The 25,633-nt window shown below is 36.2% G+C and overlaps 1 protein-coding gene across 3 annotated transcripts in view; it reads left to right on the top strand.

Moving 5' to 3' along the window:
* Dnajc1 (DnaJ heat shock protein family (Hsp40) member C1) overlaps positions 1-25,633 on the top strand; it is a 188,287-nt gene that overhangs the window by 59,491 nt on the left and 103,163 nt on the right. Inside the window, exons 1-6 of one of the 3 annotated variants that reach the window (XM_059263640.1) lie at positions 1,328-1,497; positions 11,510-11,611; positions 12,085-12,131; positions 18,640-18,805; positions 19,619-19,716; positions 20,740-20,833. In XM_059263640.1, the coding sequence (XP_059119623.1) occupies positions 1,486-1,497; positions 11,510-11,611; positions 12,085-12,131; positions 18,640-18,805; positions 19,619-19,716; positions 20,740-20,833 (519 nt within the window). In that variant the 5' untranslated portion in view covers positions 1,328-1,485. Of the gene's footprint in view, positions 1-1,327; positions 1,498-11,505; positions 11,612-12,084; positions 12,132-18,639; positions 18,806-19,618; positions 19,717-20,739; positions 20,834-25,633 lie in introns of those variants that run through there. The other 2 variants (XM_059263639.1, XM_059263641.1) reach the window with 2 other exon arrangements.

Raw genomic sequence — 25,633 nt, 5'->3', positions numbered from 1 at the left:
GCTAGGAATGTAGCTCAGTGTTATAGGTACATTTAATCCCCAGTGCTAAATAAATAAGTAAATAAATAGCTTTTCTTTACCACATGTGTTCATTCTATACCAAAGTGCATGTGATTGGCCATACCTACCTCACATGTAGTTTTTCTCCTGTAACATGAGAAGGCACTCTGGAAATAGACTAATTGTAGTAGTAGCCACTAACAATGTATAAGTATTTAAATTTAAGTGAAATAAAATTTGAAGTCTCATCCTGTAGCTGCTGCCCATTACCTCAGGTACTCATTGGCCATTTGGACTAATCAACTTTATGTTGTGACAAAGTATTTTTGAGGAACAATTGAAAAGTAACCTCTGGCCGGGCGGTGGTGGCACACACCTTTAATCCCAGCACTTGGGAGGCAGAGGCAGGCAGATCTCTGTGAGTTCAAGGCCAGCCTGGTCTCCAAAGCGAGTTCCAGGAAAGGCGCAAAGCTACACAGAGAAACCCTGTCTCGAAAGAACCAAAAAAAAAAAAGAAAAAAAAAAAAAAAAGAAAAGTAACCTCTGAATTTGAGCTAAAATAAACCTTCCCCTTCTTTTAAATGAAGCCAGCTCCCTTGCTGATAGGTTATAATGAGGGAGAACTTCATGACAGGGAGCATGTGATAGCACAAAACTCACAGAGGGTAGGAAGCATAAAGAGCTCAGGAAGAGAAATAACCTGCAAAAATCCAACCCCACTGACATACTTTCTTCAATTGAAGCTCCAGCTTCTAGTAACCATTGAACTGTGAACTCATCAATGGATTGATATATTGATGAAGTCACCTTCATGATATACTAGCTAGGGACTAACTGTTCAACACATGAGCCTTTTGAGGGGACAGCTCATATCCAAAACTGTAATAGTATCAGACAATGTAGATGTATTTCCCACATGTAGGAGATTCCTTTGAATAATGCTGGAGTAGAAGGGAGATGAAATGAACATCAGTTTTATCAACCTTCAAAGCCATGGTATTTGAAACAGGTTGTACTTCCATAGACAGGCAAGAATAGGTGATTTAGGCTAGGATCTTGGAAGCATTTGGATTAGTGAATCATATAAATACCTGAAGGATATAAATGAATTGAGTTTTGCTGTTAGGTTTTTGGCCTGTGCTGGTGAGTAGAGAAGAGAAAGTCAAGAGAGGAGAGTCTAGGGTCTGTCTCAGTTACTGTTCTATTTCCATGATAAGACACCATGACCTATAGAAGACACCATGACTTATAGAAGAAAGAATTTATTGGGGGCTTACAGTTTCAGAAGGCTAGAGTCCAAGACCATCACAATGGGGAGCATGGCAACAGGCAGACAGGCATGGCACTGGAGCACTAGCTGGGAGCTTACATCTTGATCCGCAAGTATGAGGCAGAGAGAAAGACATTGGAAATAGCCTGGGCTTTTGAAACTTCTTAATTTGCCCTAAGGCCACACCTCTTCATCCTTCCCATACAGTTCCACCAATGAGGAACCAGGTATTCAAATATGAGCCTTTGGGAGCCATTCTCATCCAAACCACCACATTACACTCCCTGGCCCTCATAGGCTCATGACTATATCATAATAAAAACTGTATTTAGTCCAACTTCAAAAGTCCCCAATATTCTTTCACAGTCTCAACATAGTTTAAGTCTTTTCTGAGACTGAGGGCAATCTCTTAATTTAACCTCCTGTAAAATCAAAAATCAAATCACATACTTCTAACATACAGTGACACAGAATATACATTTCCATTCCAGAAGGGGAAAATGACATAATTAGGAAATACTGGGCCTAAGCAAGATGGAAACCCTGCAATGCAAACTTCAAATCCTCTCTTAGTCTTATGTCAAAGGGCTTAAGTGGCTTTGCCCTTCTAGCTTTGTTGACTGAAACACAGTTCTCTCTCTTGGGCCTATAATCTTCTTCCTGTGTGCAGCTCTCCCTGGAAGACATGCTTCAGCACACCACCAATATCCTGGCTTCATATTCACAGCTTCACACAATGGCCTCTCAGGACCTGCGTGCAGGAACTCTCCTGCATATCATATCCCCAGCCTCCGCAGCTCTCCTTAACTTCAGAGGAGGATTCCACAGCCCTTTATTCATGTATCCTTCATGACAACAAACCCAGGACCAAATGACCTGCTGGGGATGAAGCCTGGCCCCTCCTTGAGTTACATTTGCATAAACTTTGATTTGTTTGTACCTTTTAGGAACAGAATATTCCTCAGGCCATTTCTTTTCACAAGTTGCTGAATTACCTGGTTGGAATCTTGACCTAAGGATACACTCCCTTTATTCCATTTCCTATCTGAAGCCAGAATTTTCTCCAGTCCTGCACGGCCCTGTGGTTAGGACAAATCTCTCCCACCTGCGTCCTGCAGCTGCTTATAAAATAACCATTCGAATGCTTAATGTTATTTATAAACTTATGGCCTATGGGTCAGGCTTCTTGCTAGCTAGCTCTCTTATATCTTAAATTAACCCATTTCTATTAATCTATGTTTTGCCACATATTTCGTGGCTTTACCAGTCTGCTGGCATCCTGCTTCTCCTTTGGCAGGGGCTGGCGTCTGTTCTCTCTCTCTTTTCTCTTCCTGCCTGCTTGAATTTCCTGCCTGCCGCTAAGCTGCCTTGCCATAGGCCAAACGGCTTTATTTATCAGCCAATCAAAACAACACATATTCACAGCGTATAGAAAAACATCCCACAGCACCTATCAGACTTTTCCTTCTTTTATCACAAGCCTTGGATCTAACATTAACGTTCCTGGTGTGCTTTTTTACCTCAAACTGTACATATTCTATTTTTTTTTTTGCCATAGTAGCTCATTTTTATTGTAGACTTGCATAAGAGTGATTACTTACATATGTTTTAGTCATAAGTGTCTGTCACAACAATAGAAGAGAAACTTAAGACAGGGAGCTTCCAAGATATGTCATTTATACTTTCCGATAAGACCTTAAAAATAAAAGAATTATCTACCATCTTCTAAAGATTTACAGTTTGTATTATGAATAATTTAGAAATTCACCCTGAAAATCCTTGAAGAGAAAGTAAAAAATGTTACAGAATATTACAAGTCTCTATGCAGATAACATTCCCCCTTTCTGATTTCTACTTTTACCGAATGAGAATGTCTGTTAAAATTTGAGTATAATATGAGAAAACAAATCTGTGTGAACAGTTAGTGTCTGTGTGGACATGAGCTTCTTCACACTGGTGTGCTTTCATAGTGCAGTACAAGTGCTCTAAATGTGATGGCCACTAATCAAGTGGAAGCCATGCTTCTGCCACTCTGGCTTTTTCTCTTTGTAGGCATGGCGCATGTCTGGTTTTGTTGGTGTGACATGGATTTGAAAGAAATATTTTCAGTGATTGTAGCCATCTTTGTCAGTTTCCAGACTGTGAAATAGAAGCATACTAGAAGAAAATTGGACTAAAGACACTTAACAGTATCAGTGAAAAAGCTAGGTAATACAGTGGTGGGCACTGGGGACAAGACTCTAGGCTCACATTCAGGAACAGAGACTAAAAATAGGACAGTTCAGACTCACAGCAGAAAATAAGCCCTACAAAGGGGACTAAAGTACTGGAATTAGAGTGTGTCTCTGAAAGGGAATACATGCCTAAGTATATGAGATAATGACAGATTTAATGTTTTGTGTTGTATCTACAACCCTTCTGGGCCAAGCTTTCAGATTTCAGCTTTGTTCTGGGAAGGTACATAAGTAGAGAGAAGACAGGTGAAGCAGGTATGGCCACTTTCCATTTAGTAAACTTGGGCTTAAGTCACTAGTAGCATAGTTTCTATCTGATATATTTGTTTTATTCATGCTTGGTACAGAACTGGTCTTTCCCACTTTCTGCCTCATTAATTTCAGCATTTGTGTTTCTACTCCTCTACTATCATTTTGGTTATTTGTTTGTTTTCTGTGTTTATTTCTTAGGTTAGGTAATTGGTTCATTTACTTTGAGTTTATTTTGTTAAAAATAACATTTAAAGATACTCATATTTTCTCCTAAAAATTTTACCTCTCTTCAATTTTTTCTCATAAGTTTTGATGCAAAATGTTTTCCTTTCATTAATTTCTAGGTCATCTGTAATTTTAGTGTTTAGTTATGCTCTGAAAAACTGTGGATATATATATATATATATATATATATATATATATATATATATATATGTATATATATAATTTGTAAGTTGCTATGGTATTATATTTTAAAAAATAGTTACTGTGTGAGTTACTTTTTTCATTGTTGTGACTAAATACCTAATAAGCAGCAGCTTAGGGAGGAGAGATTCTTCTAGCTTACAGTTGAAGGAGAGACAGTCTATCATGGTGGGGAAGTTGTGATAGCAGGATTGTGAGTTCACATTGTCTGCTTTTCAGAAGGCCAGGAGTCAAATTGGGGCTAAGTTATAAAACCTGAAGGCTCACCCACAGTGACGAGTTCTTCAGCAAGATTCTACTTTCTAAAGATTCTACAACCTTCCAAAACAAACAGTACTACAGCTAAGGACCCAAGTGTTCAAACATATGAGGCCGTGGGAGACAGTTTACATTCATACCACAGCTGTCACTAATTAAGTTAATATATCCTTGAGATAAAGCTGCAAAATATACTGATAGTTTTGCCAACTGAAATCAAATTATTTCTGGTGGTCCTTATGGACAGGTACTAGATCAATAGCTGCATACCATATACAAGAGGTGTTAATCTGCTCAAGCTAAGACACCACATATAGCACCTGCAATGGAAGTCGCTATACTTGATTTCAAGTTTTTGATAGTCAGTTGTCATTCTCCATGATCCATTTGTCTTCTTTACTGGCCAGATATGAAAGTTAAAGGGAGACATGCTGGGAACCAACACTCCTGAATCTTTCAGGTCCTTGATACTGGCACTAATTTCTGAATTACTCCTGGGATCTGATACTATTTTTGGTTCACTATTTTCCCTGGTGCAGGCAACTCCAGTGGCTTCCATTTGGCCTTTCCAATTGTGTTAGGGTTTCTATTGCTTTGAAGAGACACCATGACCACAGCAACTCTTATAAAGGAAAACATTTGGGGCTGCCTTACAGTTCAGAGGTTTAGTCCATTATCATCATGGGGGGAAGCATGGTGGCACGTAGACAGACATGGTGCTGGAGAGGTAGCTACGAGTTCTACATCTGGATCCATAGGCAGCAGGAAGAGACTGTGACACACTTCCCCCAACGAGGCCACACCTACTCCAACAATTGACTCCAAACTCCACCTCGTGAGTGCTGGAATTAAAGGCATGCACCACCACTGCCTGGCTTGTTTTTATATTCTTTAGTTTGTTGCTATGCACACCTTTATATCTTTTGTTATGCTTGCTTTGGATTTACTTTACTATTTTTCTAGTTCCATAAAATAGAAGCTTAAGTTCTTGCCCTCCCTTCCAGTTTTCACTTTTTGTTTGCTTCTAATTTTAACGACCTTGCGTTTGTCCAAGACCATCTGTTTGTATGTGGACCGTCTGTGTACAATGCCTTGGAGGCTAAAAGAAAGCAATGAATCCTTGGAACTGGAGGTATAGAGATGTGGGTGCTGGGAATCAAACTCAGGTCCCTTGCAAGAGCAGCAAGTGCTTTCAATTGCTGAGCCATCTCTCCAGCCCCCCTTTCTTTCCTTAAAAAATATATATCTAATGGTAAACTTTGTTGTAAGCAGTGCTTTTATTGCATTGTAAGTTTTGCCATGATTTGTTTTCATTTGTGCCAAAATATTTCCCAACTTTCCTAGTGATTTCTTTTATCTTAGAAAAAAATAACTATTTAATTTTATCATAAAATTAAATGCTTCATACCGAGTAGTCTTAAGTTAGAAAAGTAATTATAACTGTATGTGGTGATACATGCCTGTAATCCCAGCACAGGAGAGGGGGAGGCAGGGAGACCAGGTTTTCAAGGCCAGCCTTCACTAAATGAAACCGCGCTCAAAAAAACAAAATTTGGCTGGGGGTGTAGCTCAGTTGGTAGATGCTTACCTGGCCTACAGGAAGCCCTGGGTTTGAGCTTTAGCATATATAGTTGTATGATGGCACATGCCTGTAATCCCAGCAGCATGCATGCATCATCTTCATTTATTTATCAAGTTCAGTGTCAGCTTGGGGTGTAAAACAAAACAAATAAAAAAGAAACCCCCCATGCCCGAGAGAGAGAGAGACAGACAGACAGACAGAGACAGAGAGACAGAGAGAGAGAGACAGAGAGAGAGACAGAGAGAGAGACAGAGACACTAAAAGAGAAAAATAATCATAATCAACTTTTTTTTTGAGACAAGGTTTCTCTTTGTAGCCCTGGCTGTCCTAGAACACCCTCTGTAGATCAGGCTGCCCTACTCAGAGAGATCCACCTGCCTATGCCTCCCAAGTGCTGAGATTAAAGGCATGTGCCACCATGCCCAGCCTATAATCAGTTTTTAATGAATGAAAATCTTCCTAAAATCATCAGTACAAAGTCTCTACCAGTGATAAAATCCTGGTATTTTATGGATTTTCTTGTGTCAGTCTTAAGCATTCTAAACATAATGGGAAAAAAAGTATCTCTAAAGTTTTCTGTTTTAGTCTAGAATACAATTGTCTGTTCTGTTACTGAGAATGGTCTTCTATTACTTATTCTTTTTTAAAATTTATTTTAATACATCTCGTCAATTACTCCTTCCTTCCTTCTTTTGTGTGCATGTGTGCGGGGATGCCTTTTATCTTGTTTCTCAGTTCTCCTGTTAGTGCTTCCTTTTGTAATGGCCTTTAACTCAGATCCTCCTGCCTCTGCTTCCCAAGTGATAGCAGTAAATGCATGCACCACCACACCTGCCCTTGATTTTTCTATATTTTGTTGATAATATTTGTGTTGGATTTCTGTATTTTACCCCACTTAAAGCTTCTTGAATCTTAGATGTGGAGATTCATATCTTCCAAATTTTTGAATTTGCATTCCTCTTTTTTTTCTGCAAATATTTTGAAACTGCATCCTTTTCCCTTCCTTTCTCCTTCCTGAACTCATTACATACATGTTGGTACTCTCTATAGTATCCTAAAGGTCTCCAGGATCTGTGGTTTTTTTTCATCCTTCTGACTTATGTTCACTGAGTCTCTCTTTTATCCATGAAGATCTGCTGTTCAGCTTGACCTAGCGACATTTGCTTTTCAGTTACTGTAGTTTTGAAGTCTAGAAGTAGTTCTGTTTGGACCTTTTAAAGTTTTCTGTCTTTTTGCTAATACTCTGATTTGGAAAGAGAGTATTCCCATATTTCTCCTTTGTTGTTTGTACATGTTCTTTGACCATATTAAGAGTTAAAGCCTTTGTCTAGTAGGTCCAATGTTTAGACTTGTCAGACAGCTGCTATTAATTTCTTTTTTTCTCTTGTGTATTAACCAGCTTTCCTCTTTCTTTGCATTCTTTATTGGTTTTTAAATGTATGTATAACTCTAGACATTTAAATATATAACATGGCAGTTATATTTTCCTACCTCCCTAGAGCTTGTGCTGTTTGTCTAATGACTGTTCTAAATTAAGTTTATAGAATGTCCATAATCGGCTGTGTGTGGCCATTGGACTCTGCTTAGATTAGTAGTCAGCCAGTGGTTTTGTAGAGATCCCTAAGGCACATGGAAGAGGTGAGGAGGAGATAAGACAGAAGTGAGGAGGAGACAAAAGTGGGCTGCAGACAAATGAGACTGTCCCAGGCTTGGCCAGTGTCTTATTCACTGTTCTATTGCTGTGAAGGGACACCCTGACCAAGGCAACTCTTATAAATGGAAGCATTTAATTAGGGGCTTGCTTATAGTTTCACGTTAGTCCATTATCATCATGACAGGAAGCTTGTGGAGCAATAGCTGATAAATTTACATTCTGATCCACACAGACAGCAGGCAGAAAGGAGGTGTGTAGTGTGGAGACAGACAGACAGACATACACTGGGCTTTTGAAACCCCAAAGTCCACCACAACACACCTCTTTCAACAATGACACACCTACTCCAACAAGGCCACATCTCCTAATCCTTCCAAACGGTTCAACTGGCGAGTAAGCATGCAGCTATATTAGCCTATGGGGGCCATTCTCATTCAAACCACCACAGCCAGTGAACTCCTGGAGCATCTTTCAGTGCTCAACTGGGTATTGACAACTCATTCTTAGCCTGTGCTTGCTGCTTACACAAAGCTGGAAGATAACCAGTGGTGAGAACTTCAGCACTTTCCCTGGTCTTTCTAAGCACATGCTCTTCTCTGGGCATGCACACGGTCTTCTAGTTTTCGAGGAATTTGAAGGAGCATTTCAAAGACACTTCCCCAAAGTCTTTCTTCCCAACTGTTACCCCTTGACTGATTTGTAGATGGAGTTTCCCTGTGTCAGCAGGTGGTCCCAAATAATCACTCAGAAACTTAATATTAATTGTAAGTACTTGGCCAATAGCTTGTTACTAGCTAACTCTTACATTTAAATTAACCCATATTTCTTATCTATGCTTTGCTATATGTCTCAGTACCTTTTCTCAGTACAACATGCCCATCTTGCTTCTCTCTGCATCTACTGGCGACCCCTGACTCTGCCCTTCTTCCTCCCAACATTCTCAGCATTCTCAGTTTGGTTGTCCCGCCTATGCTTCCTGCCTGGCTACTGGTTAGTCAGCTTTTTATTAAACCAATTCGAGTGACAGATCTTTGCAGTGTACACAAGGATTATTCCACAGCACTGATTCAGTTCTCCTTTAAATGGTTTTATTTTACATTTAGTGGGTGTGGGTGTGGGTGTGGGTATGGGTGCACGTGCCCACACCCACACATGCAGTTAGTCAACACACTGCAGCATCCTTATGGAGGTCAGGGGAAATTTTAAGGGAGTTGGTTTTCTCCTTCTGTCATGTGGGCTCCAGGAATCAAACTCAGGTTTATCCGATTTGGTCATAAGGGCCTTTAACCACAGAACACTTCATTGGTCACCTTTAAATGTTCTTGACAAACGTCTGTACACTTTTAGAATTCTAAACTTGATTTAAAACAAAAAAGGAAAGTCTTTAAAATATCAGAATAGGCCGGGCGGTGGTGGCGCACGCCTTTAATCCCAGCACTCGGGAGGCAGAGCTAGGCGGATCTCTGTGAGTTCGAGGCCAGCCTGGGCTACCAAGTGAGTTCTAGGAAAAGGCGCAAAGCTACACAGAGAAACCCTGTCTCGAAAAACAAAAACAAACAAACAAACAAAAAAATTTCAGAATAGACAGACAGGTCAAAACAACCATAATTCTTTGAGAACAGGTCAGCTGTGCTTTTTCCTGCACTGGGAACTCACACCATAAATGGAGGTTGGTGCCTTCAGAACCCTTACGGAGAATGAGCTTCATGTAATCTTAAGTGCTTGCCTGACTGCCATAAGCTTTGACTGGTTTCCAGGGTTCAGATAAAGTTGATCCTGACAGTTTTGCCAGGTTATTCACTGTGTCTATGGTGGGGCAGCCCTTGGAGTTCTCTATCCTGCCTCTTCACTGATGCTTCATCACAGCATTCCATTTTGACTAGCATATATTACATTTAAAAAATGTTAAGAGTGACAATATGTCTCTTCATTACAGAGGTTATCCAAGTGTTAAGATAATTCATATTTTGCCTGCTAGTGAACTATATCAGATTTAGAGGTAATAGAATCATGGCAAATTAATGTAGTACATCTCTTGATATCAGCATTAGTCGGTCAGCTCACCCATCACCCTGTCAAGTTTTTTTCTGTATAAGCCAAAGAGATTTTAAATGGTCTCTTTTGCTAAATTTAATTGGAGGTGTTGAAACAGAACTATCTGGCTGTATTTATATTTGGGATGCATACTGTGACAGAAAATTCTGACAGACAAGACCAGAAGCAAGGAAATGCCTTTGGTGACCTGTAGTCATTTTTATTTTTAAGTCATAGATGTTATATGATGTATGTGATTTTATAATGAAAAATATATAAACTCGTATTTTATTAAAAATCTGCTTTTGGATTTTCTCTCATACAGTATTAATTTAATAAAATTATATTTAAATTTTTAATTAAAGACTGTTTATTCATTTGACATATGACCTCTTTTCATGACAAATTTCATCATAGATTTCCATTAAATAACCCCTTTCTTTCATGTATTACCTGTCATCTAATGTGGGAAGCACATCCTTTCCTTAAGCAAATTTAAAATGAAATAATACAAATATATTACCTATAAGATTTACTTGGTTGTTTTTTTAGCTCCTCAGCCCTTAGAAGTCCTAGAGGTAGTCACACCTAGGGTAGCATACTAACTAGCCTGAAGCAGTGAGTCGTGTGTCCCCCCCCCCCAACTAACAGTGGAAATAATGACACCTAGGGTAGCATACTAGCCTGAAGCAGTGAGCCCCCCTCCCACACTAACAGTGGAAATAATGGCTTATAAAGGAAAGCTTTGACAGACTAATTGTAGTCTTTTTTTCTTTTTTTTTTTCTCCCAATCTGTTTCTTCAGCAACTATTTGGCCCCTGGTATATAGATTTTTGTGTTAGTTTGGGTTTTCAGTTATTTGAGCTTTTTAGTAAAATAATTTTAGTAATTAATTGGACAGGTAGCTATCAGACAATTTAATAAATTGCTTTTCTTATCACTTGTCTTACGAATCTGTTTTTAAACATAGTAGAGACGAAGTTTTGAACTTTGGTGTGTTTATTCTAGCCATGTAAATGATGTTTTCTTATTTTATCTTCACAAATAATATTACTATTATTATTATTTTTTTTTTTGGTTTTTCGAGACCTACTATTATTTTAACATCCTAATTTGAAGCATTGGACTACTGTGACCTTGTATATATTTTAAACTGTATTAGTCATGCATGAATAATGGGCAAGTTTTTTTCTACCAACCAGACTAGGGAGACCATAGAATGGTGGAAATACCCTTTAAAGTACATGACTGTTTGTAATTACAACTGTTTGAATTGTGCAAATTTAACTCCCTTCAAATCGACATTTCTTGACATATGAAATTGGATTTCCATAAGTTCTTGCTGGATGATAACTTCAGTAGAAATAATAAAAAAAATTATGTATCTATAAGCTTGGGCTTCAGAAACTAGTTTTAAGATTCTCAAGTAAATAATAAAGTTCTTTGATAGCACACAGATACATTAATTTTTAATTTGTCTCTTTTTTATATCTTAATTACTGGAAAAGATTTATTGGTTAATTTTAGGGAGGCAAGTGTTGGAAAAGTTTTGCCAAATACCATCTTCTTTAAATGACTATGGTAATGAAAGTTAAGAGGAGAGCCAATTTAGATTGAATAATTGTTCAGTCATGTGGGTCAGGCTAGCTGCATAGCGTGGTTGTTAGGCTGATTGCTCAAATTACATTGCCTGGGGTCCTGCACTTGGTTGGCTGTCTTCTCAGATCTTAACAAGGTTCTGGGAATTTCTCTTTCTGACAAAGTTTGCTTTGTATTTTTCCCTCCCCCTCCCAACCCAGGATGCTTCATCTGCAGACATCAGAAAGGCATATCGTAAGCTTTCACTAACCTTACATCCAGACAAGAATAAAGATGAGAATGCAGACACTCAGTTTAGACAAGTAAGTGAAATGTAATTTTATTACAGTGACAGTTGTATTAATATGCTTATGCTAGAAATATGGATTCTAAAAATAGAATATTTTCATTTGAACATGACATTTAAATATATAACATTTAGATTTTTTGATTTTTAATTGAATTCTTTTTGTAACATTTTGTGTCATTTAAAGTTTCTTAGTTGTTGGAGGGTCATGATTGTCATAATTTTCTTGTCTAAATTGTGCTCTTACTCTTAAAATTTTTAAAGGTAAACTGTTACTTTTACACCTTTCACAAAATTTCATTTTGATATCAATCAGTTTTTAAAATTGCTTCCAAAAACATAAAATGTTACTTATAATTGGATTTTTACTGTTTATTGCATAGATGAGCACATGGGGTTCTCTGCATGTGCGTTATAGAACTTTCATCCTCCTGTGTGATTTCTTACAGTTGAAAGTATTTTTATTTTAAAGTAATGCTTCTGTTTTAGTTGGTGGCCATTTATGAAGTTTTAAAGGATGATGAAAGAAGGCAGAGGTGAGTGCTTATTTGTGCTTTTGAGTTTGGATGGGCACGTTTCATTCTACAGCTTTTAAAAGTCCTGTTTTAGGTTAGGTTTTTGTTTGTGTGTTTGTTTGTTTTTATTTTTTGTTTCTTCCAAGAAATGCATTGTTTTACAGTCTTGTGTAGAGCAGAGCTCATTTCTTTTGAACCTATTTCCTAGGCTATTTCATTACTTACAGACTAGAATCATGAGTAGTAAAGTTAGTAAGTTTTGCTTCGTTAGAACAGACTTTTAATGTGGGTGTTTATGCCCTGGTAAACAATCAGGAGTACTTGATTTCAACCGAATTCCCATTCTTTCCCTATGCTAGAAATAGCTCCTCTCTGAGTTCATTTGGTGGATCCACTCCCCTATGGACTGCTTGTAAGTGTTTGAGAGGATCATTTTAGTAATCATGTGAGTGTACTTTCCTGAGGTTTCTTCACCTCAGATGGCCCAGGCTGTAAGTTGATAGACTTGCATGAACTGTAGAAGATAGGAGGAAAAAACAACCCGCCCCTCGTTCTCCTTTGTTTTGCCTTCTTCCCTACGTCTGCTACATTGGTCCTGTGTCTGGTAACCTTAGAGTTGAAGCAGCCCCTCACACAGACCTGTCACTCGCTTCAGAAGAGCAGTGATAATAAACTCTAGTGGTTTATAGTGCCAGTGACTCAGAAGATCACAGCCCTTTCCTCTGTTGTAGAATGTGTGGAATGTGGATCTGGTGTGAGGTCTTCAGAGATCTTAGAATCAGACCCACAGTAAGAAACACTTTAAATTACCCCTTTGGACACATACAACGAAAGTTTCTCAAGAAAAATTATTGTAGGTGAAATAAACTGGTTTTTTGTTTGTTTTTTAAAGACTAGCGAGCCCAGAATAAAACACAAAATGTTTGTTTGTTTTATTCTGGACTCGCTAGTCTTTAAAAAAACAAACAATAATAATGCTGGTTCGGGGTCCAACAAGTTGATTTCATGAGACTATAGTGAACAGCATTGGAAGTTTGACAGTGTTATCTTAAAGAAAATACCCACATATTTGAGATTTAAGCTAAAGCAGGAATAAATACCTGATTTGTTTATATGGCTAACGTCTTATACATAAACCCCAGAATTACATTATGTGACATTCTAAACTTTTCTTCAAATATATGGTCTGGAATAATTCTACATCCTAAAACGTTAGCTGCCCTTCCTGGTTTTTAACTGTTGATTTGAATACCACAGTTGGCCAGGTTGTAAAGTCCGAGAATCAGGGACACTCTTGAAGTTCTTTGCTTTATAACAAGAGCTGGCTGGCTGGCTTTGGTCCAGGTCTTCCTCTAGCTATCTGGCTGAGGAAGCTTTGGACACTCTTTCCACTGATTCAGTTGATTCTCTTTAGTGAACCATTAGTTTTGATTCACACATCAAGAATGTGTTGTAAAGCTAGCTTGCTTTATTCTTCCAATATCTTTGCCATCAAAGTTTGTCTTTTTGTTGGTTGTTCTCTCCAAAGTCAGTAAACTTTGTAATAACTTCTTTTAATTACTAAAAACCATTTTTATCTTCTCACAGCAAATCACTTCTTACCTATCCATTGTTTCTGTGTTAACATAGACTCATCTAACATAATCTCTTTAGGAATAGTTCCCTCTGCATTGACTTTACTGTTAGTAGAAAAAAAAAAATGGACCTGACAGTTACACAAACATCTGTAATATTTCCCCTTGAGGCACAAGTAACTCTTTGGTAACTGGTTTTCCTTGAGGCAAAAGTCTTAACTAATCAAGCTAAGAATCACTCCTCTAAAGCTTGTGCCTGAGGCCAGGTGACCTATGAGTATTTAAACATACAGCAGAGAGAAGACTGTGCAGATCTTTTCAGTAAGACTCCTAATTCCTTCAAAAGGAAAGAATAGTCAGCTGCATCTCCTAAAAGATCGTCTCATATAGCTCTCACAAAATAAACTTGACCAACACAATTGTTTATCATAAACATTGAGCAAGTGTTTTAAGATTATAACCTAGGCATGAACAGTTTGGAAAGTTATCATAGAAGTGTTTGCTGTTGATTCTTCAGACATGTAATTATGTTTTCATTGAAATTAAATGCATTGTTTGAATTTGGTAGGAAAGGGAATAGAAATGCAACAAATACATTAACAAATGAAATAGCTTTTTCTTCAGAAAAAGAGATTTTATTTTCTTTTGTAATGGCCTCATTTAGGTATAAATTGCACATCATGAAAATCACCTGCTATAGGTGTACAATCCAATGATATATAATAACTGTACAGAGTTAGACATACTCTCTCTACAACCCAGTCTTTAAACATTTTCATCCTCAAAAAATGTATCCCAAGCCCAATTGCTGCTCTGAAGTCCAGCCCTAGGCAGTCACAGATCTGTTTAGTGTGTTTATCAATTTGTATTTTCTGTTCATTTCATAGTAACAGAAATATGCAAAGTATAGTCCTTAGCATAATGTTTTTGAGTTTTATTCATACTCTACTACATTCTACTGCTTTATTCTTAGTACTGAATACTATTCTATTGTGTCAATAATTTTGTTTATCCACTTACCATTTGATGGACTTATGACTTTTAACACTGTGTTGAAGATGCTATGAACACTGTTGTGAAAGTCCTTGTACTGACATAAGTTTCATTTCTTAGGTAGGTTCCTAGAAGAACATTTGAAAACTTGAAACTTCCCCGTTCCTCAAATGCATAGATTATAGCATGAAATTAATAGATTTTTCTGGTGAGTTTAAGGAATCCTAGCACAGAATTCTTCCCTGAACTCCGTAGCAAATTTGCTCATTTGAAGAACCAGCAGCCTATGATCTAATACAAATTTCTACACAAGTTCCCAAAGTTTTTAATCTAAAGTTCTGAAGACTACTTACTGCCTGTACACTAGATTATACTTACATAATATTAACGTGCATACTTTTGTTTTAAAATATATTATAAATTCAACTAGTATTTTTTAAATTTGTTTGTTTGTTTTTTGAGACAGGTCTCTTTGTATAGCTTTGGCTGTACTGGAGATTGCTTTGTAGACCAGGCAGGCCTTGAATTCACAGAGATCTGCCTGCCTCTGATGTGCTGGGATTAAAGATGTGTGCCTCAATACCCAGCAAACCAGTATTTCTGTTAATCCAATTATGCAACTTAAATTTTTCTTTATCTGTTATATTACTATGTTAGTAAAATTTAAACATTTTTTAAATGAACCAAAGAAAATCATGCCTCATGTACAAATGCAGCTTAAAATGTGTCATTAACTTTAAATCTACTAATGTGTTTATAAATACATTACAGAATTACTGTAAATTTCATTACAGATCTGTTCAAATCTGAGAATATGACATCTAATTTGACTTTCCCTAAATTGAAGCTGTAAGACAAGTAAGCATTATGTAAAAAGCTATATACCACAATAGATTCGCCAAATACACACACACACACACACAGAGAGAGAGAGAGAGAGAGAGGAAATTAGTTAAGATCACTTAATTTACTGTTATTTCTTGTTTTTAATCTCTATGCAACTGAATTTTGCTGAAAGGTTTAAAATCTGCCTTAAAATGGAAATTGTTATTTTTTAAGCTAAAAAAATCATATTCTCTGTAATAGGAAATTTAATTTTCTATTTTTTGACAAATGCTAGAATTATTTATTCATGTTTTACTATTCAGATTTTCATTTTGATTTTGTTTCTATTTTATGATTTTGTTTCTATTTTAAAATAATGTAAATATTTTCTGCTGGTAGTTTAAGATTATTTTAAATTTGTTCCTCAGTATTTCTAGCAGGCGATGAATTGCGATTCTAGAGTGGAACTACTAATGATTTTGCAACTGTTATTTCATGTTTATCGTGTGTATTTAAGAAAATCAAATGAAGCAAATGTGCATTAGGCCATGTGTTGGATATGTGGAACTGATCAATTAGTGCTTTAAACTTCAAGAAGCTCCATGTCAGCTTTTATTTGTGTGTTAGTGATTTTTTTTTTTATGATAGAGATTTGCTTCTGTCTAACTGGTAACACGTTTATCCATTTGTACATTCTTAATCTGGTTTAAATGCAAACTTAAGAATAGTTTGTATCCATCTCAGTTACAGAGCATTTGAGCGTTATGTGTTTAAATATAGAAACACATGATAAAGTGTTATAAATTTTGTATTGTCAACACATTTTTTCCTTAAATAACTTATGAGTGTCTGTGTATATTTTAAGAAGTATATTTGTCTTTTCAGTGTCCCATCAGGAAGGTAGTAATTTATCTTTTAACAATATACAGTCTAAAAAGTGAACTATAATAGAAGCTATTCTCCTTTCAAATGGCCAGTTATGTGAGCCGTAATGTTCATTGGAATAAAATCAATAGAGCATTGACTATACGCTTAATCCCTGGACACTGTGTTTCAGAGTGGCAGGCATAGCCAAGTAAATATCTGCTGCTTCATGTTTTCTTTCATTTGGATTTGGTTGTGCACTAAATACAGTTTATACGTGTCATAGAAAAATAGTGGCTTTTCCTAGTGATGGTGATGAAATACTTGATAGACGAGTCTTAGTTATGAGGGCAGCTATATTTTCTTCCAATACAGTTTAGGTCTAAAGCAAATTTAATATTTGTATTAATGCTTATTAATAAGGAATCAACTCTCCATTCTCAAATACTTTTTATTAACCATACCTTTTAGAATTTACTTCAGTGGAGATATTTCTGAAAATAATTATTTTTTTCATTCACCTTTTTTCATCCTCAAGAAATCTGATGTAGAAGAGAATTCAGCATAAATGTGGGACCTAACGATCACTGGACCTCATTTGAGTATTGTGGTCTTATGGCATACTAACATAACCTTTTTACCTGGGTCTAAATTAGCCAGTTTGTAAAAGGTAGATTTAAACATAAAATTCTGAAGACAGAATAAATTTTCTAGGGCTCCATAATATTATAGCATGAAGTTAATGTTTAAGGAACAGTACAAGTGCTAGAAAAGGAGAGTATTTTTCACATCAGATTTTGTCTGACCCTGCCACCACAAAACCATATTGTAATTTGACTCTTGTAAATATCCTTTTCTTTTACTACTCAGATACTCTGATCTAATAGTATTAATAATTAAAGGTGTTTTAAAAGTCAAGTTTTTAAAGATTGACTAATAAATAATATTTTACATTAATAACCAATGTTTTTCTACTGAAAAAAGTTTTCTATAATAAACCCTCCACTTTATATTTTTAGCATATCTCCAAGGTATCAATTTAATAACTATCAAAGTAGCTACTGCAGTTGTTGCATTTAAATTGATTTACATGTCAAGACTGGCAGTTTAGCAGCTGTGCTATTATTCCTAGATCGGTCAATTTACTTGAGAAAAACCTACTACTGAGCTCTACTGACCTGCCTGACAATATAGGTCCTATTTCTATTCCTGTAATTAGGCCTGCCACTAACTCAGAACATTTTTAATTAAAATATTTTGGTCAATGTGTTGCACCAAATTAGGCCTTTCAGTGGAGGTTTAATTCTAGAAATAGTGTGATTAGAATATTTAATGAGTTGTGTGCAATTAAGATTAACAGGTTGTGTGTATTAAGCATACATTGTGTGTGATCATTTTGAGTTTCACAATCATAAATGTTAGTCCTTATTTTTAACCTTAAAAATACATGTTCAGTAAATGACAAATAAATTTAAATTCAGTTGCATTTTTATTTCTCCATTAGCCTGATAGTACCAAGAATGATTGTTTAAATCTATAAGGAAAGCTGTTATGTATTAATGTTCTTCCCTTACAGCAAAAGCCACAAATGAGGAAATTGCTACTTAAAGGTTTACAAATAAGCAGTTTTATTGTGAACTCTGACATACATTTGTTATTTTCATGTCCTTCTCTAATTTGAGATCTTTTTGTTCTTAAAGGAACATGAGCTCTGCAAAATCATAGGCACTCATTTTATTTATGTCATTAAGAGCTTTAATAAAATAATGTGTACAGATATTCAACATTCAACTACTGTTATGAGGCTAGACATAAAAGTATTGAGCAAAAAAAATGTACACTGAGCTTGATTCAATTAATATGTAATTCATTCAAATAATATATAATTCAAATAGCTCATTTTATTTTATTTCATTTCCTCTGTGGGAGCCTAACTTTTGTTACTGATTCTGTGGTAGAGAATTTTCTACAGACAGTGTACACAGGTATGCATGTCACTCCAGTAGTCATATAACTGGGTGCTGTAAATCCTGAGATCTGGTGTCCAGGGTATTAATACTGTGGGCCTTCCTGAAGGTTGTTACTGAAGCCATTTAATCATGCTTTGAATTTACTAGGCACTGCGATGCTGGTAAACTCTAGTTGTTACCTCTGAGAGATATTTTTTTCTTTTTCGTTTTAAATGTAGGTGCAAATGAAGTTTTTCTTTAGCTTTCTTTGGTTTTGCTTTATCTTAAACTCTCCATAAAAAATTGTTATATTTGCTACTGCAGGTATGATGATATTCTGATCAATGGACTTCCAGATTGGCGACAGCCAGTATTCTACTACAGGCGAGTGAGAAAAATGAGCAATGCTGAGCTGGCATTACTCTTGTTCATTATTCTCACAGTGGGCCATTATGCTGTGGTTTGGTCAATCTACCTGGAAAAACAACTGGTAAGTATTGGAGATAAATCAAATGGCCTAGCCTCCTTTATTTTATATAGAATTCTAGACACTTATTTTTCAAGTGATAGAAATTTCTATTTTCCTACATGTTCTTTGTATTATAATAGTTGTACTGTCACTAGTTACTGCTTGATTTATTTTTATGCCAAGAAAAACACATGAATATTTTTAAACCTTTCTTTTAAAAAGATACAGCATTTGAGTTTATAATAAAACTTTGTAAAGTAGAGCCATATTCTTCTAATTATTACCATCTTAGTTAAATTTTTTAATGTAATTGATGGGAAATTTTTGTCACAGGCTTCTTGTATAGTGCATTTACTTTAAAAACATAAAATAAGATTTAAAGTAGATATCTATTATAATGTCAGGGATCAGTTTGTTAAAGGATTTATTAAACTACCTCAGTCTAATATGCAATATAGTTTATTCTGCTATGGATTTTTATTTATATGCTATAAATAATCAAATATTCATGAATTATCATTTATTTACTCTTTTTAAAGTAGCACTATTAAAGGTGCATGAATAATAAAAAGTAAGTTGAATACTTTCTCTTCCTAGAAAACTTTGATTGCCATGGGGATGCACATGCCTGACAGTGCTGAATTTCATGTGTCTGTAAAGCTGGATGCCATAGCAACAGTCATTGTGACAGACTGATGAGTTTACTTGATCATGTTGGACTCCACATACATTTGCATAAATGCTCTAGTGTTTTCTCTTTATGAAAGAATCTTTATAGCATCTGAGGTATACATGTTAAAATCACTCAGTTATTGTCATTCTTTTCATGATAAGGATGAGCTGCTTGGTAGAAAAAAGAGAGAAAAGAAGAAGAAGACAGGAAGCAAAAGTACGGATGCAGCAAAACTCAGTGCTTCTGAAAAAAATGAAAGGTAGGCATGCACAAAATAATATGTAATTTAAGATGATTCTACTTCGTGTGTGTATCCTCTTCAGAGATGCTGTCACACCTGCCTTAGGTATAGACATGCATATGTCATAATTTACAAGACAAATTCTAAGCAAAATTTTCTAAGCATAATTAAAAATTTTCTTTTCTTCTAAAGGGTTCACATATATCTAAATAGTATTAACCTCTCAAAGTCTTTTACTTTGAATTTTTTCTACTGAACTTTAGAAATAGAATGCTACTAGAATAATCTGTCTCTGTTCAGAATTGACGATAAATAGAGAGGAAGTGAGTGATATGCAGAACACTCAAAAGATATGGCATTTCTTTCATTGGTTCATAACAGAAATAAAAGGTTTAAATTGTTCACACAGCAGGGCAGGAACTGGATCAATGTGGGATGGAGATCAGAGACCATTCTGTTTGTCTTCTATCTTATGACATCAGTGAGTAATGCCTAGGCAAACTGAAAATGTCATTAATTTTTATGCCTTGGTTTGTTTATGCTACCATATTGGTAACTACTTGTCAGCACTTTGGAGCACTTTGACAATGACTAGTCTTTTATAGCTGGAGTAATCATAAGGTCTGAGAATTCATTTTGCAGAGGTGATGAAAGCCCCAGCCTAAATGGGGGGAGTTTAGGGTTTTCGTGTTTTTTAATTGAGAATTTCACACATTCATATAATGTGTTTTAAACAGATCTCTCCCTAGCTCCTCCCTTCCAATTAGTTTTTTTTTAATTTTTATAACTTGATTAAAAACCTCTTTCCACAAAATTTTATAGGTTGGATTCTTGTACTTTTTACATATATATCATGTTTGTAACTACTGCATTTCGTAGACGACTAGTCAGATTAAGTGATGACTGTCATAAATATGTTATTGAAAACTTTATTTTTTAATTTAAATTGACATTCATAAAATATTTCATAATTGCTTAAAATATGTTTCTCAATTTTGTCTGTTTTTCTGATTTGTTACTTGGGTTTCTCCCATCCTTTAGATTGCTAGTAAAACCACAATGGCATGATTTGCTTCCATGCAAACTGGGAATTTGGTTTTGCCTTACACTAAAAGCATTGCCTCATCTAATCCAGGTAAAAAGTACTTCTTTAATAGAATGTTAGATGCTTTCATTTTTAATTATTCATAAAACAATTTATGACCATGTCTGCTATTTGAATGCTGATATGTATTATATGCTTCATAATATTGATTGGATAATATATGTTCATAAGTTAACCCTAACTTACAATTGTTCCAAGATTATTTAGGCACCTATTCCTGTAATTATCTCTTATTTTGCATTTTCAAGCCCAAGATACTGGAAAAAGGAAAATGATAAACTATCTTTATGACAGACATAAGAGCAATAAGAGTTTAATCAGCTGTTATCCTTAAAGACATAACTAATAAAAAGGAACAAGATTTAATGAACTTATTCATTATTTTAATAGCACCCAATACATTATAAAGAAAAACCTTTACATGAACATTTGGACAAAAATATATATTACTTTCTATTTTATTTGCAGCTTCAAGGAGAGTGGGGACATTTTGTTTTCTACCAGTAATCAGAAATTTTGTTTTGGGTTAGCCCTGATCAAACTAGGAGAATTATGTGGATATTTCACTTTCTTTTTTGTATGTAGCATTCTAATCATATTTTATGAAATTATTCCTTTGCTAAATTAAAAATTTCCAATAGGTAGCCATAATATTTAAAAGTAAAAGAATACTTTTTAGTATTAAATTTTGGGGTTTAATAATAGAGTTTGGGGTTAAGATTGTGACTTTGGAGGAGAAATGGAGAAATGTTTTTTTTCAAAAAGAAGTGTTTATAAGACAGAGCCAGGTCTGCCCACTGTACTACACATAGCAGATCTGATTTTTTAATTTTTTACAGAAACTAGTTATGCTGTATTTTATTTTCTTTTTCCTTCATTTAGTGAATTTTTTTTTTTGTCCAAAGGGAAAATAGAACAAAAGTTCCTAGTCTGACTTTTTCTATCATTTAAGAAATTGTTTAGTAGTTTTTCTATGAGCATAATTCATGCTCATAGTCATTGATTATAGAATCTTAGGTTGTTTTTATACTCAATAAACACTTTTAGTTATTTAACATGTTATTTGGAAAAGTATGCAGATGTTTTTATACTATGTCAGTAACAGTTAATAAGAGAGAGGAAAACTATATTTACCAAACTATTTTTATGAGAACGTGTGACAGAAAAATGTCTTCAGGGCAAATTTTTGCTTTTTTTTTTTAAAAAAAAAAAAAACAATTTTAGAATCTTTGCAGAAGGCAATCTATAGTATTGATTTTGGGGAATTTCACATCATGCACCTCAATCCCATTCATTTCCCATTCCTTCCATGTCTGCGCTCAACCTTGTAGACTCCCCCCAAAAAGAAAAGAAAAACAAAAAAATCAATTCACTGCTCTATCTTTCCTGCCTCTCCATCACGTGTTCATTTATCTTAGTGGCCTTGGGAGCTGCAGTGTATCACAGAGGGTTATCCAAAAGCTTTAATTGCAGATGCTGATTGCAATGGGTTATTGGTCTGGTTCAAGGCCTCTGGTTTTTGCTACACTATCAATACTGGACCCTCACCAAAACTTCTTTCGGATATCCTGCTGTTGCTCCAAGTCATGGAGATCCTGGGGCTATGGTTCCATAGGACCAGTCTCTTTACACATTCCAGCAGGTCACAGATGGGGTAGATGTTAGGGTATGTCAACTCAAAGTCCTAGATGTGGACTTGAGTGGTAGCTGAATTGGTCAGTCTGGGCTTCCACCGGAACCACTTTCCTCAGGCAAGGGTTGAGGACCAGCTCTCCTGAATGATGGTGAGGGATGGGACCAGCTCTCCCACATGCAGGGCCAGCCCTCCCATTGTGGCAGCCAGTGAGGGGGTAGGCAGTTTTCCTAGGGCTGTAAAGGGTCCCAGAGCCACCTCTCTTGCACCCGTGACACTTGGGACTGCTCTCCCTCTGAGGGCAGCTGGCAAGGGGTGCAATCAGCTCTCCCATCCCATCCCCCGCGACCCCATGGTGGTAACAAGGACTGCTGACATCTACACAGACCATGGCTGCAGTAGGGCCAAGGAACTAGACATGGCTTCCAGCTGCAGCTCAGACCTAGACATCACTATGGCCCCAGGTAACAGTGTAGGCCATCCATATCAGCCTGTTTCTCACCTCCATCAAGTCTTCAGTTCCGCTTCTCTCCATAGTGTGCGAACCACGCTGCTTCTCCTTCTCTCCCATTTCTCCACCACATACCTGGTCATCGTAGTGGTGCCTGCCAGCCTGGGCCACTTGGTGCCAGGCAGCCAGTTGCTGTATTAAGTTTTACAAGCGAACAACCTATCTCCCTAGAACAGTGGTTCTCATGACCCTTTCCCGGGAGTCACATATCAGATATCCTGAATATCAGATATTTACATTGCAATGCATAACTAGCAAAATTATGGTTAGGAAGTAGCAACAAAAATAATTTTATAAAGTTGGAGTCAACATGAGGGCTGCAGCATTAGAAACCTTTAGAAACTCTGCACTCCTTTTTTTTTTTTTTTTTGTTTTGTTTTTCGAGACAGGGTTTCTCTGTGTAGCTTTGCGCCTTTCCTGGAACTCGCTTTGGAGACCAGGCTGGCCTCGAACTCACAGGGATCCGCCTGGCTCTGCCTCCCGAGTGCTGGGATTAAAGGCATGCACCACCACCGCCCTTAATTCTTGATCAGTTTGAATTTTAAAGTTTTAACTTTCAGTGTGATTGCATTTGCCTTTCTACTTTCACTGAGGCATTAGCCTTCCAGACTGTAAAAGCCTAAGTTTTTACGTTTTGCTGTAATCATTTCTTACTGATAAGCATTCTAAGAAAGAAAATGAGGTGATCCCCCCCCCCTTTTAAGCTACTGCTTGATATTTGAATTCTTCTTTAGAAACTTACAATTAGTTTTTCTGGCTCTCACCATATACTATATACTATATACATACTATAAAGTATAGTATATAGTATAGAAATAGTACTTTATACTAAAAAGCATTATGGTCTCAAAGAAGTTCATCTGGTAAAAGTTGAATTTCAGGCATGTACTTTATGCTTATTCACTACTCAGTAACATAGAGTCATTATCTAACATTTACATAGGAGCTGGCTCAGCAGTGATCATTGCCCTCTTCATGTATAAACCAAACCTATGATCATGTGTTCTTCGATGGTGGATTTTCATCTGGATTTCTTTAAAAGCTAGATCCTTGTGAAGGAATATAAGTTTATAGTCGTTATAGATTTTTATGATTTCCTTCTAGACTTTTACATCTAGATGCAGCCTCTTTCATATTGAATTTTATAAAATATTCCACTTGTTTTTATAGAAACCATGCTGGTAGCCTACTCATAGTTTATCTTTCTTACACAATATTTTGAATCATGTACTGTAATACCAAGGTTGACTGACACAAATCTAAGTGCTTACAAAGCCCCTTATGAGTACATAGTAAGCTAGTTAAGTAGTTGTCAGTTGAGAGAACTGGTGTAAAACTCTTGGATTTCCTGAAAAGTTAATTAAAACTGAGCTGCAAAGTATATGGAAGTGGAAGATTTAGAGGCTTCTAGCAAGTGAACTTCACACAGGGAGAATCTGAACCCATATGTTGTCATAGCAACTCTTCTCCCAACTTCCTTCCCATTCATCTTCTACATACTAATTCCTTTACTACAGTTCATATGTATCTAAAATTTCCAGCAGAATTGAGAACAGTGGCGTTTTGCTCACTTTTTACTCTTAAGTTCTCTTTTATTATTTAGCATGGGAGATCCCTAAGGAGACTTCTTATTCTTTTCTGTCTCTCACCCCCAAAAATCCAAATGTGAATAGTTAAATAAAAATTTGATATGTAAATCTCCTTTTGGTCATTTGTTGAAAAAATAAATCAGCCAGTCAAACAAAAATATGGTAAGGACATATAAAAACAAGGCATGACAGGGGCCACTGGAAATGAATATGCTTTCTAGGACTTACCAGCCAGTTATAGCACATGAATACAGATACCAGATTAGTAGGTCATTTAAGTTTCAAATATGTAGTATCCAGTGACACCTGCAGTTGTTCAAAGGTGTAAGTTATATGTATTTAGTATGACAAGGAAAACTGAAGGGGGACCACTTGAACTGAGTTGTGGAAGATGAAATGGAACCTTAACATATAAGTGGCCACTTTGTACTAGGTGGTATCTTAGTGGTTTCTGTTGCTGTGAAGAGACACCATGATCACAGCAACTCTTATAAAGGAAAAACATTTAATTGGGATGGCTTACATTTTCAGAGGTTTAGTCCATTATCATCATGGTGTGACATGGTGGCGTGCAGGCAGACATGGTACTGGAGAAGAGGCTGAGAGTCCTACATCTTGATCTGCAGGCAACAGGAAGTGAGACAGTGGGCATGACTTGAGCTTGTATGAGATCTCAAAGCCCACCCTCACAGTGACTGACACACTTGCTCCAAGGCCATACCTACTCCAAAAAAGCCATACCCCCTAATAGTGCCACTTCCCATGAGCTTATGGGGGCCAATTAAATTAAAACTACCACAGGTGGTATTATACACAGACAATTTCATAGATAAAGTACTTCCCACAAAACCATATTGTGTTAAAGCTAAGGAAAAGTTTCAACCACTTTTTAAAAAGGAGGATATCATATTACCATCAAAGACTATATTCCCAATCTCTAGATTTAGGCTTATTTATTTAGCAAGTTAATTTTTAACAGGTAAATCTTATATGTGAAGTCTGAAAAGAATGTTTAAAAAGGATAAAGTTAATGGACAAGAAAGAACTATAATGCATGATTCTATGAGCAAAGCTGGAGAACTTGACAAAGTATTTAG

This window comes from Peromyscus eremicus, chromosome 5, assembly GCF_949786415.1.
Source record: "Peromyscus eremicus chromosome 5, PerEre_H2_v1, whole genome shotgun sequence".
Taxonomy (NCBI): Eukaryota; Metazoa; Chordata; class Mammalia; order Rodentia; family Cricetidae; genus Peromyscus; species Peromyscus eremicus.
This window is presented reverse-complemented; position numbering and strand designations above follow the sequence as displayed.